We start from the raw sequence: 18,046 nt of genomic DNA, 5'->3' as shown, positions 1-18,046 counted from the left end.
TCAATTCTCAGTGGGTGGGTAGAACAGCTAATGCCATAGCGGATGGGTTAGCTAAGCAAGGGGTATCAAGGGAACGTCTATTCTGGACAGCTCTGTAATCTTTTTTTCTGAGCTCAATGTAATACTTTGTTGTTGGTAAGGAGAGGTACCAGCTCGTGCCTCTTGTATCATCATCTTAATATGTCTGAATAAATTACCATTCATTTATCAAAAAAAAATTGTGAACATAACAGTATTGTCAATTGTCATCACTCTTTTCAATCAATAAGTACAATTTACAGTTTTTGATAAAAAATCATCACCATCAAGTCTTGTCTCAACTATTTGGGGTCATCTACATATGGATCCTGTTCTGCCATTATATTCTATACAGAGCTATATCCATTGTTAGACTATGGGCCCTTAAATCATTTCTCACTACTTTCACTCCCTATCCGTTTTGGTCTACCCCTATCTCTTGTAGCCCCTTCAACTTGTAAGAAATCACTTCTTATTGGCGCTGTAGATGGTCTTCTTTGCATGTGTCCAAACCATCTTGGGGGCTGTTTGATAACAGCTGAAGTTGCTGAACTGAAAGACTTATTGCTTTGTCTTTTAGTTGTTAAATTAATTAAATAATAAAATTCTCAAGGATATAGTGATCTACCTAACTTCAGCTTCAGCTATTAAAGAGACCACGACCTCCTTAAAATCTTATTTGCTAAAAGACAAAGCAATAAGCTTTTCAGTTCAGCATATTCAGCTGTTATCAAATGGCCCCTTAGTCTACTTTCCTTCATTTTATCACCTATCTACTTCTAGGTTGCTTCAAATAAGTTCATTTCTAATTCTATCTTTTAGTTTTCCCATTCACTTCTGGGCTGCCCAACAATTTACTCCATACAACATTGCTGGCCTTGTAACCATTTTATAAAATTTTCCTTTTAGCTAGAGTAGTATTCTCCTATCACATAAGGCTTTGGATTTACCCCTTTATTTTTCCCATCCTGCTCTAGTTCTATGTGCAACGTCCTCCTTAATCTTTCCCTTGTTGTGAATTATCAAGCCAAGGTAGCAAGAGGTTACATTGAGATATCTCTTGGTCTCCAATCCTAAGTTTGCCCTATTTTAATTCCTATTACTGTTAAATTTATATTGCCTTCTCATACATATCCTTAATTTAGTCGATATACCTATTTGCCACTCCTTTATTTACCAAAACTAACTATAATAGTCTAGGGCTTTACATATGCTTTCTCTAGATCAATGAATACCATATGGATGTCTCTTTTGTTCTTCTCTTTTTGGTAATGGTACTTTAATGATTATAGAAAAGAATGGGCAATATTTGCAAAGATGCCAAGCATCCCCATCATAGGCCACCTAAAGTCACCTGCCCCCTTTTCTTGATATCTGTCTTATTGTGTACAAGGTTTTTAAAACCGAACCAGACAACACACCGTTCAGGGGTCCGGTTCTCGGGTCGAATGGTCGGCCTGTTCTGACAAAAAAAACTAAAAAAATAAAAAAAAGGCCAAAAATTGTTGTCTGGGTCGACAGTTCGAATGGTTTGATCGCCTGGGTCAGTGGTTTGTTGACCAAATCAATGGTTTTTGGCCAAAATACAGTTCTGGGGTGAAATGGAACCGGTTCCCCGTTTTTCCAGTCTGGTCCGGTCCAGTTTTGAAAACATTGATTGTGTATCCAATTATAGCTGATAACTAGGTCCCTTGATAGCATTCTTAATTCTCTCATAATGCTTCTATACTACCATGGAACTACTCCCTTGTTTGTGGGCCATGTAATTGCCACTTTGGAATCATCTTTCCAAATCAAATTACTATAGTTAGAAGATCTTGTTAGTTGCAAACCTTTCTATAAATCATCTTAATAAAAAAATTGCTTCCCTGGTTGGTCTCCATGGCATAAAACTAAATTGGTTTTCTGATATGCCTGTTTCATATTGTAACCTTTGCTCAATTAGTCTCTCCCAAATATTCATACTATAACTCAGTGATTTAAAAGGTGTACAAGTAGAGCACATTTTAAGGCATGTGCCTTAAGGGGTGCTTGTATGGGCTTGCCTCAATTGGTACAAAGGTGGTTCATAGAATTAACAATGCAAGACGTTTAACATCACATTAGCTACTGGAAAAGAAATAGAGATTGAAAGTTTCACATACTTAAACTGTTGAGTGAATGAATGCTTGAATACGTTTTACATGTTATGTTTGTTTTTCTTTTTACATCTTCATTTTGAATATGTTTTATGTCATGCTTGTGCATCTTAATTTGATCTAATAGTCTTTTTAAAACATTTAGTTTAAAATTAAGTATGAATTTTTAATTAATAATATTTTTAATATTTTTTGATTTATTTGAAAATTTTGCAATTTATTGTATTATTTTGCACATTTTTTGAAAATTTTAAAAAATTTGCTCCTTGCTTCAAAAAGGTGTGCACCTTGCCTTATGCCTTGTACCTTGGGCGAAAAAGGCCTTTTTTTGCGCCTTGTGCTTTTAATCATTGGTATAGCTCATGAGATTAATCCCATGTCAACTATTGCAACTTTGTATATTATCATTGTTTTTATATATAAGAACCACAATACTCTTTTTTTTTTTTTTTAAATAACAGTATTTCGTTAAATAAAACCAAGCTACCCTCAAAAGGGTAATGGAATTCATAGTCCTCTTTCTCCATTCATTTGGCATATTCTTGTTTTTATTCTGTTATCAAATAGTTAGCTATAATAAGTCTACCTCTTCTATACCTTTCCAAACTTTTGTTGGGATATGTGAGGTCCTCATGTTTTTCCTTCGTTTATCATTTATAAATCCTCATTCACTTTAGAAATTCTAACTTTATGATGGTACATTTTAACTTTAGTAATATAAGAATTATTGCTCCCTTCCCTGCTCTATATATTCTTCGTCTAGTAATTTCTCAAAATAGCTTTCCATCTTTCTTTGATTTTCTCATCTTTTATGAAGACTCTTTGATCTTCCTCTTCAATGCATCTAACATGATTTACATATTTGCTTTTTTATCTCATATTTGTGAGTTTATAAATTACATTTCCTCCCTCTTTAGTGTCTACTTTATGATAGAGTTCTTGTATGCCTTAATTTAGCTTTAGTCAATTTTGTTTTAACTTACCTTTTTGTGTTTTTATATTTTCCAGGTTTTATACATTGTTATCCTTTTGCCAATCTTTATGAACATGTTTGTTTGCTTTGACTATGTTTTCAATTTCTTCATTCCACCACCAAGGTTGTTTGGTACTTTGCCATGATCCTTTAGACTCTTCTAAAACTCTTTTGCTACTTTTTTATACCATTAACCATTTCAAGTCGCATAGCAATATTTCCAATTAAAAAGAAAATTTTGGAATATGCTGTATTAGTATTATGTATGTATCATGTAGATGGTGTGCCAGTATACATTATAACCCACCTTGTTTTAGTGTTTTCCCATAATAATATTGACAGTTAAATTTAGTGCTTTAAATGTAAAATTTATTTAAAAAGAAGTAGCTATTTTGAACATGTGTAAGGGCTTTTATTAATGTTATAAAAGTATACAATATATATTTAAAAATCTATAGCAGCTTCATATACTTCACAAATACTTACCTTGGAGCAACCTGGTGTTGCTCCTCCAATCCCAAGATATCGGAAAGACTAGTCTAAGGGATATCCACCACATTCTGGGTACTGCCTGTTTACTCCATGAGGTGCAGAGTTCCATAGTATTGGCAGATTGAGGCAACCAAGAAAAACTGCTCCCAATCTGTGAGCTAGCTGTCTTGCCTCTCAAATCTGCTACCTGAATGGCCATGGTTCAACCATTTTGCCTTGCAGAGCAGCATGCAGTTATGCTCTTATTGAATTTCCGTCATTTACCAATCTTGAAAAAAACCAGCAGATAGTCTCCTTCCTACCCTCTGAAACACCACCTATACCTGAAGCCCTGGGATTCCCAAGACTGCATCCACCAAAGTAGTTAGTCTCAGGCCTTATGGAGCAGCATGCATTTCCTAAAGCCAGAAGTGAAACATGAAAATGCCAGATAGTTAGGTCCATTATCCAGTCCACCCTTCCCAAGGATCCCAGATAGCTAGGACCAACATCGAGTAGGTCCTTTATCTTTATATAGGGTTTATGTGTGTTTGAAAAAGCTTTGCTAATCAGGCAAAGTAGGGGACTTACCTACATGGCCCCACCTAATTCTGTCACATTGAGATAAAAGAAAAAAGCAGTATTTTTCTTGGGTTTATAGAACAACTTGGTAGTAAGACAGAACTCAGCTGTGTTCAATCTGGTCAGAACTCAGCAGATCTTTCTCTGCTTTTATGGTGATCATTAAAAGAGTTTACCATTATTAATTTGAATGATTCAATAGAATCTTTTCAAAGTATACCACTAATTTATTCTGTTTTTTCTTGTGAAGGTGCTATTGAGCTTTCAATATTAGCAGAATATTATGGAAGAGAAATTGCAGCATTTGACATCCAAACCACCCGATGTGATTTGTATGGTCAGGTCAGAATTAGCTACTTGCTTCAGTCTATGTTTCTAGTTCTCATAAGCTGTATCCTTATCATCTTTTGTGCATATTGGAACAGGAAATGAAGTATGCGGAGAGGGTTATGCTGATTTATGATGGGCTCCATTATGATGCCTTGGCTGTATGTTGCTTCTTTAGTTTCATATTCTGCTAATTATCTCTTAGAGGAACTCTAGTAAGAATAGGAAGAATCTTCTCTGCTTGTGTCTTGGACATGGCAAACTTGCATCAGTATTAGGGATTCACCATTTGATGGTTTCCATCTGGGATATTTCTTTAAACTCAAGCATTAATCTAATTGGCTGATTTTATTGATTGGTTTTTCTATAATAAAAATTAGCAAGCAAATTTCAAAAGATTTGATATGTCAAGTAGATTGTTACTTACATCTGATTTGGCCCATCTGTTACATAGTTCTCCTCTAGGGCCTATTTGGGAGGGCTTAACTTTGCTTTAGCTGCTTTGGCTCAGCCATTTTGAAGAAGCTACTGGAAGAGGCTTGTGTGGAAAGCTGTCTAAATGACTGCATGGTGACCAAATTTAGCACTCTGGATTTTTTACCACACTTTTTTTCTGGGTGAGCCCTACCTCAAAATGCCAATAGCCAGTGTGAAAGCCATTCCGAACAGGCTCTTGGTGGGAATCATCACATGGTGATTCTCAGCCACATATGATGTTTGGTTGTTTACAGAAGGACCTGGAGTTAAAATTTTTCCCTGCTTTTCTTCCTTATTCTACACCAATAATCTCTTCATTATATCCTGCATGTGGCTATTTCAAACTTCTCTTTCTCTGTCTTTCTCTAAAGAATGCAAATATTTGTTTTGATAATAAGTGAAAGAAACTTTTATCTAAGATGAAAAAGAGATATGGCTGGTTAAAGGTGATGAGATGACATCTCACAATAAGCTACTAGCAAATCCCCTAAGAGAACCGAAATGAAATACATCCACAACTGCACAAGGAAGAACAGGCATCACCTAAAAACATAGCTAAAATATTCCAAGAACAGACTATCCAGATCAAGGGTAGACTAGAAATTAGATCTTAAATGCTCTTTAGAAGCCTCTGCAAATTCCAGCAAAACTAAAATCTAGTCCACAGTTATACTGCCAATGTCGGTACAAATCCTTTTATCCTCTTTTCTCTTTGCATTAAATGAACTTTTTCTATCTTTTCAAATTTCTCAACAAATAGCAAAAGAAATGCTACTCCAAAAAATTTTTGCTTCTTACTTCCATTCAAATTGGCCTATTATAAAAAATCCCTTAGGGCTGTTCGGTTGAATCAGTTGAACCTTGAATAATAAGAAGATATCCCAAATGAAGGCTTCCATATGGATGAACAAGTTCCTAACATCCTCTTCATAACATGTAGCATAAACCGGTTATCTTGCAGCTTCTCTTCTTCAATTAAGAATATTATCCAATGCTACCGCTGGCCATGCAAATTCTTCCATCCTTAGGGGAGTAGGATTTCTCTAAAATTCTTAAGTCTTTAACATCCAAATATATTTAGATACCTTATACCTTAAAAGGTGGTGGGATGAAGCAATTAATTATATTCTGGTTTCTTGAGAATGGTTTTTCCATTCCATTTCCCTCCTAAACTTTGTATACAATTTTATCCTTAATGAAGAAAGTACATTAAATTCTTTTTCCGTTTGTTTTTAGCCGAACTGTAATGGAATGTCCCAAAGTTTTGTATTGCATTTTTCCATTCCATTTCCCTCCTAAACTTTGTATACAATTTTGTCCTTGATGAAGAGAGTACATTAAATTCTTTTTCCATTTGCTTTTAGTTGAACTGTAATTGATTTTCCTAATGTTTTGTATTACAATTTACCATAATGTTCTTAAATTCTATTATTTTGTGACATCTATCCCTCCTCACTCTCTTCTGTTTTTTGTAACCTTTTTGTTTACTTTCTATTAGTGGACATTTTTGACTTAATGGATCATTTTCAAGAAAAAAGGTTATAGGCCCTTTTAGTGACACCTAGCCTGCATATTATGTATTAACAGATGTCTCCTTTTAATGGAGCTCCAGAGGAGTTCGACCAAACAATATTTACCGTGCAGAGGGATAGGACCATTGGTCCAATTGAGGAGCTTGCACTTGATTTTGTTAAGGATCAGCAAAGGTAACCTCCTGTTCTTTGACGTCTCATTTGTTTATTGGAGTGGATCTTCATAGTTCATACAACCCATCATTGAAGTTTTATGGGAATCTTCATAGTTCATAGTTCATAGTTCATACAGTCCATCATTGAAGTTGCACCACTAGGTGGAGATGTTTTTAGTGACAAGAGTAGGCTTGTTTATTTAGCCCATCCAGTCCATCATTGAAGATCTCTGTATATATTAAAAAGGGAAGCATCTCAGTAAGGACCAGTCACCAGTTAAGAGAAGGAAATGAAGTTGCAAATCTTATAGCAAATAGATACAGAGAAGTGAGAAGAGACCTTGAGATCAATTACGCAAAGCTGCCCAGGCCTTAATCAATGTATTTTAGATCCTAGAGGACCTATGGGGTTATGCTACTTTTTTGCTTAATTTATGCCTTTTCCTTGTATTGCCCAAAAAAGCCCATTTAAGTTTTTTAGTTGGGCCACTTAAGCGTGGTCTGATTCTTGATTTGAATTAAGCACAATTGTTTAGCACAAGATAGATACATCAATACTTACAGTAGTGGTGTGGTGTTCCAATCTGTAGTATACTCACAAGATCACCAAGGTCTTATATGCCCAATGTTGGTCCCAGCTATCTGTCTTGGGAGGGGTAGACTGAATACTGTCCTAACCATTTGGCAATTTTTTTTGGTATAAAATAGCTGCTCTCAGATAGTTTTGCAGGAAAAATGCCCAAGTGTTCTTTATATGATAAATAATTAGCTACTTTCCTAGTTAGTTTTGCAGGAAAAAAATAACTTCCATTCAGAAGAGAGCTTTTGGAATCAAGAACATCAACTTTTATTAATTGAAAATTACTTTTTCCAATAAAAAAATCCTGTTAAGTAAGTCCAAACCAATTTGTTAGGCAACCAAGAAGGCCTTCAGGATTTTTCTTGAGAAAATTTTAAAAATTTCTCTCATTCTCTCTCACTTTAAGGACAACAAAATATAAACATAAGGTGTTGGACACCATGAGATCATATCATATGGCAACCTAAGATTTGAAGAATGTTGTGAACCAATTGATCCCCTTATAATCGGAACAAGGATTGGATGATGCTGATGGTAATGATGATGTGTGCCAATTGATAATCAACTTCAATTACCTCATGAATAATGTTGATTTGACTTCATGTTTGCTCATCAGGAAGAGGAGTTACACAGACACAGCTAACTTCACATTGCGTTGTGGGGTGTGTCAAATTGGTGTCATTGGCCAGAAGGTTGTCTCTCTCTCTCTCTCTCACACACACACAAACAAGCACGCACTCCCCCCCCCCCCCCCCCCCCCCCGAATTTCTTCTCTGATCTTGTCATCAAATGTTTATACTTCCATATTGAAATATGTAGGAAGCTATTGAACATGCAAAGGCAACTGGACATGCTAACTTTCAAGAGTATAGATAGAAGGGAGCAGAGAGGGAAGAAGAAAAGGAAAATGGAAAATCAATCTTAGTGAGCTTCTCTACATATTTATTTGATTGATTTTTGTGAGGCTCATTCTAACACATCTCATTGGGTTGGAAATAATAAGGTAGTTTAATTTATGTGGGAACTGTTGTAGAATGATTTGTATGCTTTATATTGTTAAGCAAATAGAAGAATTTTCTGGTTATGTTTAAGGATTTATTTTGGAGTAAAAGTTTACAATAGAGATAGGTAAGTATGTAAGTTTACTAGCAACGATTTTCTGATGTACTGTCACTGATGGTTGATCTCAGCATATGGTTAGGTTTCTGACTTTCTGTTCTTCCTCTGCCCTCTTTGAGGAGCCATTTCTTCAGGCCAATTGTATTTCTAGTACATATGTTACTACTTTTACCTGTCTGTTTGGTCTTCTCTCTCTTCTAGAGCCTTCCATTTGCACCACTGGATCATTCATTATGAAGTCATTGATTTTCTTTGCCAGAACATTGCTGTATGATGGGTCTGGGCTTTCTTTCCCCCATTTCTGCTTCAGCAAGAGCTTCAAGGATATTCTGGTTCATATTTTTCGTAAATAAATAAGAATTACAAAGAGTAGGCGTCTTGGATTTGGAGGCCAAACAATATTCAAAAGTTTGCCTACCTTAGAAATGAGCATGTTCAGATGATTTAATCACATCATATAACATTCCTATCCTTTCAAGGCTTCAGGCTGATTGGTTGATCTCTTTAATATGATACCTGTTTGATGGTGGTCCTGCCCTTAAATTTATGTGGAGGCAATTATTGAATTCCCAAGTCTCAGAAGTCAGAACCAAGATATTTCTATCATGAATGGAGAAAAAGTTGGATTAATCTGATTTAGAAAACTAGTGTTTATAAGATTTAAGAATGAAATGCATTCGTGATTCGTCTAGCCAGCACTTGCTTTAATGGATTAGGTTCTCAAGTACCAAAAAAAATGGATTAGGTTCTGCCGGTTAGACTAAGATTGATGTCTTCCATAAAGAATGGGATTTGGCTAGGTAGGCAGAGCAGCACCCCTCCTCCTCCCCCAAGAAATAAAAAAAAGGCCAGTAGATGCTCTCACCAACTTCCTGTAAAGATCATCAAGAAAAGTGATTACTGATTACCGACTTCATAGTTTCGAGTCGTAACAAAAAGCGAGATGGAACATAGAAGGCTTGACAACAACCACCTGAAAGATTCTTCTTCATATATAACCCGGATCTCCTCCCAATGTTCCACCAGCATCCGTAATCAGGATTAGTTTGGGATTTACCAATAGAAAATATTGAGCTTCAATCGAAATTCTGGTCATGCAATTGCATGAAAATGTAAAGCCTCCCAAAGTCCCACCCCCTCTGCTGTAGTAGCAGGTTAATTACAGAGATGACATCATCGTTCCCACAATAAATTATTAAAGGTCAAATATCTTCAATAAGTTGCTCAAAACTTACCAAAACCCAGGCTGGAGGAGAGTCACAAGGGCAATCTATACTCACAAGAGAAGAGGTGGTGGTCCAGCTCCAGAAACAGAAAACAGTATTCCGAATCAAACAGTTTCCAATTTGGGCTACTGGGGTCAGTTTTTTCCTTTACAGATTCCAGTAATTAGCTATCACGTGGAGAACCAAACTTTTCTAGAATAGTTGTGACTTGTGAAGTAACATCACATTTCAGTAAGGTGATAGAATTATTATCGGTCTAACTGTTAGTTGTTAGAACGCGCCACTTTTGTGGGTCCAATCCAACAGGGGAAAAATAAATAACAATGGAATGGGTATTTGATCTCTCTCTCTGTAGATGGCCATGGCCGACTTGCTATGAATTTGGTCTGGTTACCCTATCAATTTTTGAATTGGGTTTTGTCGGTTTCTTGACCCTTCTGGGTTTGTTTTTTATCACCTTGTCCTTGTGAGTTTGAAAGAAATGACAGGGTGAAGGTTAGACATTATTGTAGGCAGATAGAGGGCTCTCTTGTTGGTGGTGGGCTTTTAACAGGTTGAAACTTGAGAGAGAGGTGTTAGTCTTTTCCTTTCATGGCTATGCATTTCTTGGGCCATTGAAATAAATAACTTGTTGGTTAGGGTCTTGCATTTTGGCAACCAGATTATAGAAGTGGGCTATTGGGGCCATTTCATTTATCTGAACAAATGAGTTTGAAACTCATCTGTCTCTGTTTGTCTTCCTTAACAACAACTAGAAATGACTTGACTTTATATTAAATATTATGGGTTCGAATGGCTAAAAGAAAAATCCAGAAAATGCTTCCATTTTCACGTGGCATCCAAACAATGAGCAAAGAGCAATGGATTTAGATGATGATTTTATTCCATTAGGTAAGCTTCACTTGGTACTTGATAGAATGAGTCCTACTCCACAAGTAAGCATGAAAGATTACAGATAATATTCATCATGCATATGCTCTGTAGACTACTTTTGAAAGCTGTGGAGAATCTTTCTTGCGGTCTGAATGAATGGATGCATGAAAGGCCCACCATTTAATCATCTGATCAAGCTTGTGTTAGCAGTCTCTTGACTGAGACTGGTCTTGATGGTGGGTCCTGATAGTCTGATACTATGTACATGAGAAAAGCTGTTGCCACTTGCCAAGGGGACTTCATTATAACTATTACAAAATTTACAATGTGGGTCCTTTGATCAGGACCTTGTCTCAATTTTCTTTTTCCCCCAAGGCTGCTTTTTGTTTCAAAAAAAAAAACAGATGATAATATTTCTCAGGTTAAAATAAAACATTTGAGCCATGTTTTCTCCATTTTTTACAATGAAAATTTTCTTTGCATCAAAAGAAATTAAAAGGGAAGGAAAACAAACTTTCAACCAATTAACCTAAATGGATTTTGAGGAGACTTCTCAAGTTGGGTTTTGTTTCAATCACATGCTTTTCTTGAAAGGAGACTAGGTTTAGGTTCACTGTTTACAGTAATTTTTGTTTGTCCATTGATTGAACTAAAGGCCCCAGGTATATGTCAAGAGTAAAATAAAAAGTTAAACTCATGACCTTGTTTTATTAGATTCCATGATTTGAATTCATAAATTTAATGAAAAGAAGGGAAGAAGCATATGAACAAGTGGATGAACGATCATAGTGGGGGTGACAAGGATGGAAGTGGGGCCATCTAAATATCCAACGCATTTATTTAGTAATAAAAGAAAACCAAAAAAAAGCAATGGTTCATATGTGTCGACCTCTTAGTGGGACAAAAAGCCACATCCCTTTACCGAAAAAGGAAAACAAGAAACCAAGAGGCATCCCCTCCACCATCCATACCTATCCACCCTTGTCCATGTTGTTTCCATCTATCACCTTCTTTGAAAAGCAAAGTCCATCCCTCTCTCGTGGGGGGGTGGGACCCCTTCTTCCTTTGTCCACTACCTTTATTCCCATCCCCACTCAGTTTTTTTTTTTTTTTTCCTCCCCCCAATTCACTGAATGAATGCACCAAACTCTCAGTACCTTTGGATTGATAGCAACTAGAAATAGATAGGTGGAGGAGAAGGCAGTGGTGGTGGTGGTGGAATCGCTTATTTATTTGCTCAATCAAGAAAGACATATCAGAAATGTAAGAAAGAGACTGGTCTTTGCTAATGTTTCATTGGGACTACAATTACTAAAATAGCACCGACTGATCGAGATTAACTGATTAACTACAATTTCCAACCAGAGACAGAGGAGGAGGAGGAGGAGGAGAGTCCCAAAGTGTGAACTGCAACGAAGAACAACAGACCCATCAAATTGAAATTTTGATTAGGCTCAATCGCTGTAGAGCAACTCTTTCATCGCCCAACAAAAAAAAAATATGTATCTAAATATTATAGCCTCTTAACATGGGAAAAATTTTCCATTTTCAACGGAACGGACTCAAGAAGAAGAAGAAGAACTAGAACTAGTTTTAACCATCAAACCCGGTCTGACTCCACACCGCGTCCCTAACCCGGCTCATGTCCCGTCCCTTGAGCGTTCGACCTACTCCCTCGAAAACCGAAGTGGCCGTCATCTTCCGGGTCCGAGCATACTCCCGTGCCAAATACTCGTGCGGTGGTATCCACTCCGCGTCGTGATCCTCTATCCCGTCATCGGAGTCCTGCAGCGATTCCACTGAGTCGACGCGTAGGATCTTCGGCCAGTCTGGAACGTTCACCGGTGCTGACGCAGCCATGTGGTGCCCACGAGGGGCTGCCACGTTGTCCTGGGGACGGAATTGGTGCACGATCCTGGACGATGGGGTTGTCTTCCCCGCATCATTGAACGCCAATGATAAGCCACCGACGTGGCGGTCTTCCCTGGCGACCCACCGCCGTGATCGAATCCCACGGTCTCCGTTACTCTCCGGCGCCATGGAGGCCCACTCACTGGGTGCTACGTTCCTGGTGTGATCGTCTCGATCCACCATGTCGTCAACCATCGACCACACATCTTCTTCGCCGAGTTCCGATGCATCCGTGCCGTTCTGTTGGCCTGCACCGTAACTCAAGGTCCCCAGCAGACGTTCGTGATGGCTGGAGCCGAGTTTCCGGCCCTTTGCCATTCTCTTCTCCTTCCCGGTCGCCTCCTACAGCATCGTTAGATTCTGCGGCGACTTCCAATTGATGTTCTCCGACCACCAACGTCGGAATTACATATATATGTCAGAAAACAAGTATCCTATAAATGCTATATACAGAGTCCAAGCTTTAAACCTCCCACATGTATATATAGTATTCAGCATCACAGTTCACATGACCCTCGGCCTCATTTCATTTTAATTTCGGTTTCATTTCGTCTACATTTCATGAGAGCACCGATGCAATCAGGATGGAGGAGAGGAGAGAGTGAGAGGGAACTGTAAAAAATCGAAAACCAAGAAAAAAATAAGTTTCAACGTATAGTAAATAGCCACGTCAGATATAAATCCTCCCAATCCCATGCCACGTGGGCCCCCAACAGAAATCGCCACTTCTTTGACCCATCAAATACATCCAAAATGCGGTCCAGTGTCCACGTGGGTACTTGAGGCTAGAGCTCCCACCTACTCAGGAGCATCGGTCCCACCAGCTTAGCCCTTATTGGTGCCACGTGGGAGTACAATGACCGGTCGTTGTAGACATAAAGTCCAGGAGGTTGTGGCTAACAATAGTGACACTAATTAAGCTTTTGATGAGAAAGAGTCTAAAAGATGGTCAGAGGAGTATGGTATAAATATAATGAATAAAGTATGTTAGCTGGATGAATTAACTTGATAAAATAACTCCGAATTGGGTGGAGGCGTGGAGGGAGGGATCAGGGGAGAGATGTTTAGAAATTATTGTTATTATTTTAGAATTAGAAAAGCTGGGTGGAGACTGGAGAGGGTTGTGGACTTGTGGTGGTGAAGAGTGATTGGGGAGGGGGGAGGGGGGAGGAGGAGGGGCACATTGGACGGTGGAGGAAGCGTGGTGGGACCCTCAAGGGGTTGTCGACTTGTCGTTTGCGAACCCAAAAACCTTATATCATCATCATCCTTCTGCTTCAAAGTTCAAAGGATCGAAATCGAACTTCTCTCTCTATCAGGCGTAAGCGTAAGGCGCTGCTGAATGCTGATGCCCTTTTGCCCAAAAAAGTGAAAAACAACGCGACTGTTGCTGCAGTTGCTTCTGCTGATGTCTAATATTGTCTAGTCTTGATTGATGACACTGGGCTGCCAATTTTGGTGGTGGACTGAGCCCCCCCTACTCGGCCCATAGAATTGGACGGATGGGCCCCAGTCCGACTGTTACCAGACTTGGTCCGGCCAGTGCCGCACAAGGTGGGTTTGACAGATGTGGACCCCGGCTTGTTTCGACCTCATTATTCCATGATTCGATCCAATCAAAGATCCGAAGAAATTTGGAAATTTTCCCTTATACAATTTCGCTATGACTGTCTACTTTTCCGGGTTTAGAGTAGAAACCAAATTATTGCAGTCGTAGTCTCTCTAGGAGGGAGAGAGAGAGAGAGAGATCAACAGAGCAAAGCGTACCCGCTTACCCAGTAGTACCCAGCCAGCACAAGTCGGGTTGGACCCATCCATCCTAAGAGATCTGTTGTCATTGAACCCGAACTACGGAACCGAGGGTGAGATCTGAGATGGTATAGTACCATTGTGTTTGGACTTTGGAACACCTTTCTCTCTTTCTCTGAACTTTTGTCTCATAAAATGATGATCATCGAGATCTATGGTAATAATTATTATTTTTTTTTTTTATTTTTAAGAAATACGGAGGTAGGGTAATAAAACCTTCAGAAAGGGGGCCCACGGGCGGTTTCGTCTTTCTCCTGCATTTCGGGCCTCCTCCGCTGCTGCAGTACAGCATGAAGTGGCGTTGTTATAGAATTAGAATCTCAACTACCAACTTGCCACGAGCTGCCCACAACCAAAGGCCTGGCCTGCCTTCATTCAGCAGTTCCAGTTTCATTGCTTAAAAAGTGCTTTCCATGTTATTTCATCATCTCCGGTGATTGCATTCTGAATGATATTGTCTTTGTTTAATTGTTTCGTTACTATTGATATTGTAGCTTAAGCTGCGTTTGTTTGGGATACAAACGTCAAATACTGGGGTATTAATGAACCCGGTTTGAGTTTGTGAGTGTTTATTTATTATACAAAAGTGAATCGATTAAGTGGAGGGAATTTTGTTGTGTCCTGAGGAGAATACATTACTATATCCATTAAACTTGTACTCTTTTGATCTTGATGCACATAGACTTATTCTGTTGATGGAGCGCTAGAGAGACCACCATACATACAGCTATTTACATCAACTTGAAACAAACAACAAGAGTATAAAATAGGTTTACACTTAATGAATCATTTTGCATTTATGAACCAAAAAGAAGGTATTTGTGTATGTACGTACCACAAACATACGTAATTAAATGGTCTTCAACTTTAAGAACTATAAGCTCAAAATGGTCAAAAATTTAAAAACTTCAAAGATCAAATGAAAATTTTGGATTAACAATATGATACACTAGAATAATTACCAAATGGTATTCAACTTTAAAAGATAAAACCCTAAAAGCTTAACAAGTCTTTTAGTCATATAGACCGTGAGAATATTTTCCTAAGAAAACGTGCCAAATGATACCTTAGTTAATTAATAATACGGACAAAGATCAGGAGTTGGGAAAACTTGCACGTGCGTCAAGAGTATGCGAGCTTTAAGAATATAGAATTAGATGAATGTAAAACCAGAGCCAGAAGGGTATTGTCAATGTCTCCAATGTTGCTAGTTGCTAACTTGCGCATCTGGATGATGCAACCCCCCACCCGAAGTTGTGAGCGAATCCAAAGAGAGCTTAGTTGTCATGGATTCCCTGAAGATGCAGTATCAAAGACATGGTAGTCCCACTGCGGTATGTCGGTTGTTAGGTCCCACCACCTAGAAGGACAAATCATAATCCAACGGTTGTTGTGGGTGGTGGAAACTGGACAGTGGTGTACGTACCACTTTAGTTCTCTGATGTACACAGCACAGAGAAAGAGAGATCACCATCAGAAGGCGACTCAGACTCAGGTGGGAGTCCCAGGAGTCCACCCATGGCAAAGATCAACCGATCAAGATTACTAGATTAGGTGATGAGCGTGGAACATCCTCCTGCTCTCTTGATAAATTGAGAAACCACGACCATCGGGTGGGTCCCAGCCATGTGTTTGCAGCAAAGTGCCCATCACATCTACTGAATTGATATGATGGTGTTTGATGTTTGAACCCATAGAGTAGATAGAGTGCCTATATTTGGGAAAGAGGTGAAGACAAGCATCACCCTCCACACAACTTACTACTCAGTTCAAAGCCCATTCGAACAGTCATTATAGCCTTACATTGAGAATATTTTCGCATGAAATAAAGCATACAAGTATGGAGATGTTTTCAATTAAAGGTTGTTAAGACTGTTTTTCACACATCAGTGCCGCCCCATAACTATGGGTGGCAATTTTCTCCATCCCGGATGAGTACTTGGGCTCCTCGACCCCATTGGGTCGAGGATGGGAGGTACCTTGGCGGGGTCGGGGTCGGGGTCGAGGATGGGGCTACTCATGAATCCCTGATCGGGGATGGGGATGGGGACGGGGACAGGGAATGCAATCCCCGCCCCCACCCGTCCTCGATTAATATTATATATAATATAATATTATATATTATATAAGTATAATAATTATTAATTTATTTATAAAACAATAAAAACTAAAAGTCTAAAACATAATTCGAAGAAATCAAGAAAACTTGGAAAACCCTTAACCCTTGACTAAACCAGTTACCAAACTTCATTCTTTTGTCTTCGACAAAGAAGACTCAAGAGAGGCGACTGAACCACAAAACCAGTAAACTCTAGTTTCGTCTTCATCGCTGATTCATCGACCGTTGACTGTCAGTCGCCGTCGCCTACTGTTGCCACTGCCCACTCGCCCATCGGACATCGAACAAAGGAGAGGCCAGAGAACTGAGGAAGAGACTTCGTCTTCGTCGTCGATTCGTAAATCGCCGACCATCATTGCTGTCATTGTCACCGTTGCTGTCACCCTTCAGACTCTCTCTCATCAGTCATCATCGACATAAACTCTCCCAAGTCCTAATGGTTCTCTCTCTCTCTCTTAGTTTCAGGGATTCGGGTCTCTAACGGGGAATTCATCCCCATCAGAGTCAAGAATGGAGGGGGGATTCCTTTCCCCTTCGGGGATCGAGGATGGGGATGGGGGGTGATTTGAGGGTTAGGGTCGGAGATGGGGAATGTACTCCCTACCTTGAACCCGCCCCATTGCCATTCCTACCCATAACACCAGCAAGTCTAGATCTCTTCCTCACACAGTACGTCTCACACCGACCTCACAGCATGGCCACAGATCTGAAATATCTTCTGTATTTATATTTATTATTCAGGGGAGATGTTTTCAATAATAGAAGGTGGGATGTGGCTGTGAAATCAGGGTGAGGCACGGCTTGTGAGGAAGAGATCCCAATTCGACACCCGTTGATGCTCTCATTAATATAAAATATTATTTACTTTCAAAATTTCCAACATTCTATTGACTATTGTTTTATTTATTTAAATTTATAATAAATATACAGATCAACATTACTGTGATAAATGAAAACTAGGTAATAAATATATAGATCAATAATATAAATTTCAATTCCAACCTGATTTGAATCAGTTATGTCGAATTGGGTTCAAATAATACCCTAATTTGAATTCGATTGGATTTATTTGCATCCCTACAACAGCAGGTTTGACCAATGTCCCTCATGTGTACCCAAACTAGGTAATACAAAAAAAAAAAAAAAGAGTCGATGCCAATATTTATTAGACTAACTACCTCCTGGTTCCAAGGTTTTCATAATGAGTTATTAATCCTCAAACAACTTGGACGATGGATCGCCACCTTTATTTATTTGTTTGTTTCTTATTTATGTTTGTAGTAGCTAGGAAAGGTGAAAGTGAAACCTCTGTATATAAAGATAACGGAAAGTAACCGTCTTCTTAACTGTAGATTAGCATTACCTATGTTTTTATTTGGAGAGGTTGGAACATGCTAAAATTAGTTAAATTGCCTAATCATCCTATTCCGTAACGGTTCTGTTTTGCCATTCTATGCAGTCCCCACTCCACTCCAATGATGTCTAATCTGTGGTTCCACCGTACTGCATATGTAAGGTGGACAGGCTCCGCTAGTCCGCTCCACACATTCTCTGAGAATTGGGTTTTGATATCAAATCCATCAATCCATCAATCAATCATCTCCAGTTTTGACTGTATTTTCAATCAATATATCATCCCATGTTATATAAATACAGGGGTAAATTAATAAAAAGACCCCGTACTTTAGGGTAATGGACAACTATTCCCCTAAAGTTTAAACTTTCATTTATAATAT

At 38.6% G+C, this 18,046-nt stretch overlaps 2 protein-coding genes across 3 annotated transcripts in view; one reads left to right on the top strand and one right to left on the bottom strand.

Moving 5' to 3' along the window:
- Positions 1-8,467, top strand: part of LOC104610922 (OTU-like cysteine protease family protein) — a 43,299-nt gene extending 34,832 nt beyond the window's left edge. For both annotated transcript variants that reach the window (XM_010277780.3, XM_010277781.3), the window contains 5 exons: positions 4,433-4,524; positions 4,608-4,670; positions 6,574-6,692; positions 7,870-7,945; positions 8,073-8,467. In XM_010277780.3, the coding sequence (XP_010276082.1) occupies positions 4,433-4,524; positions 4,608-4,670; positions 6,574-6,692; positions 7,870-7,945; positions 8,073-8,129 (407 nt within the window). In that variant the 3' untranslated portion in view covers positions 8,130-8,467. The remainder of the gene's footprint in view (positions 1-4,432; positions 4,525-4,607; positions 4,671-6,573; positions 6,693-7,869; positions 7,946-8,072) is intronic.
- A 3,597-nt stretch (positions 8,468-12,064) lies between these two features.
- LOC104610921 (protein S40-5-like) lies at positions 12,065-12,700 on the bottom strand. Its single transcript, XM_010277779.3, has one exon. The coding sequence runs from the start codon at positions 12,698-12,700 to the stop codon at positions 12,065-12,067; it is 636 nt and encodes a 211-aa protein (XP_010276081.1).
- Positions 12,701-18,046: the final 5,346 nt, after the last annotated feature.

Source organism: Nelumbo nucifera, chromosome 1 (assembly GCF_055504915.1).
Source record: "Nelumbo nucifera cultivar China Antique chromosome 1, China Antique-T2T, whole genome shotgun sequence".
NCBI lineage: Eukaryota > Viridiplantae > Streptophyta > Magnoliopsida > Proteales > Nelumbonaceae > Nelumbo > Nelumbo nucifera.
This window is presented reverse-complemented; position numbering and strand designations above follow the sequence as displayed.

Excerpts from the sequence above, each read along its gene's own strand:
- LOC104610921 (XM_010277779.3), bottom strand. The coding sequence starts at position 12,700 with ATGGCAAAGGGCCGGAAACTCGGCTCCAGCCATCACGAACGTCTGCTG.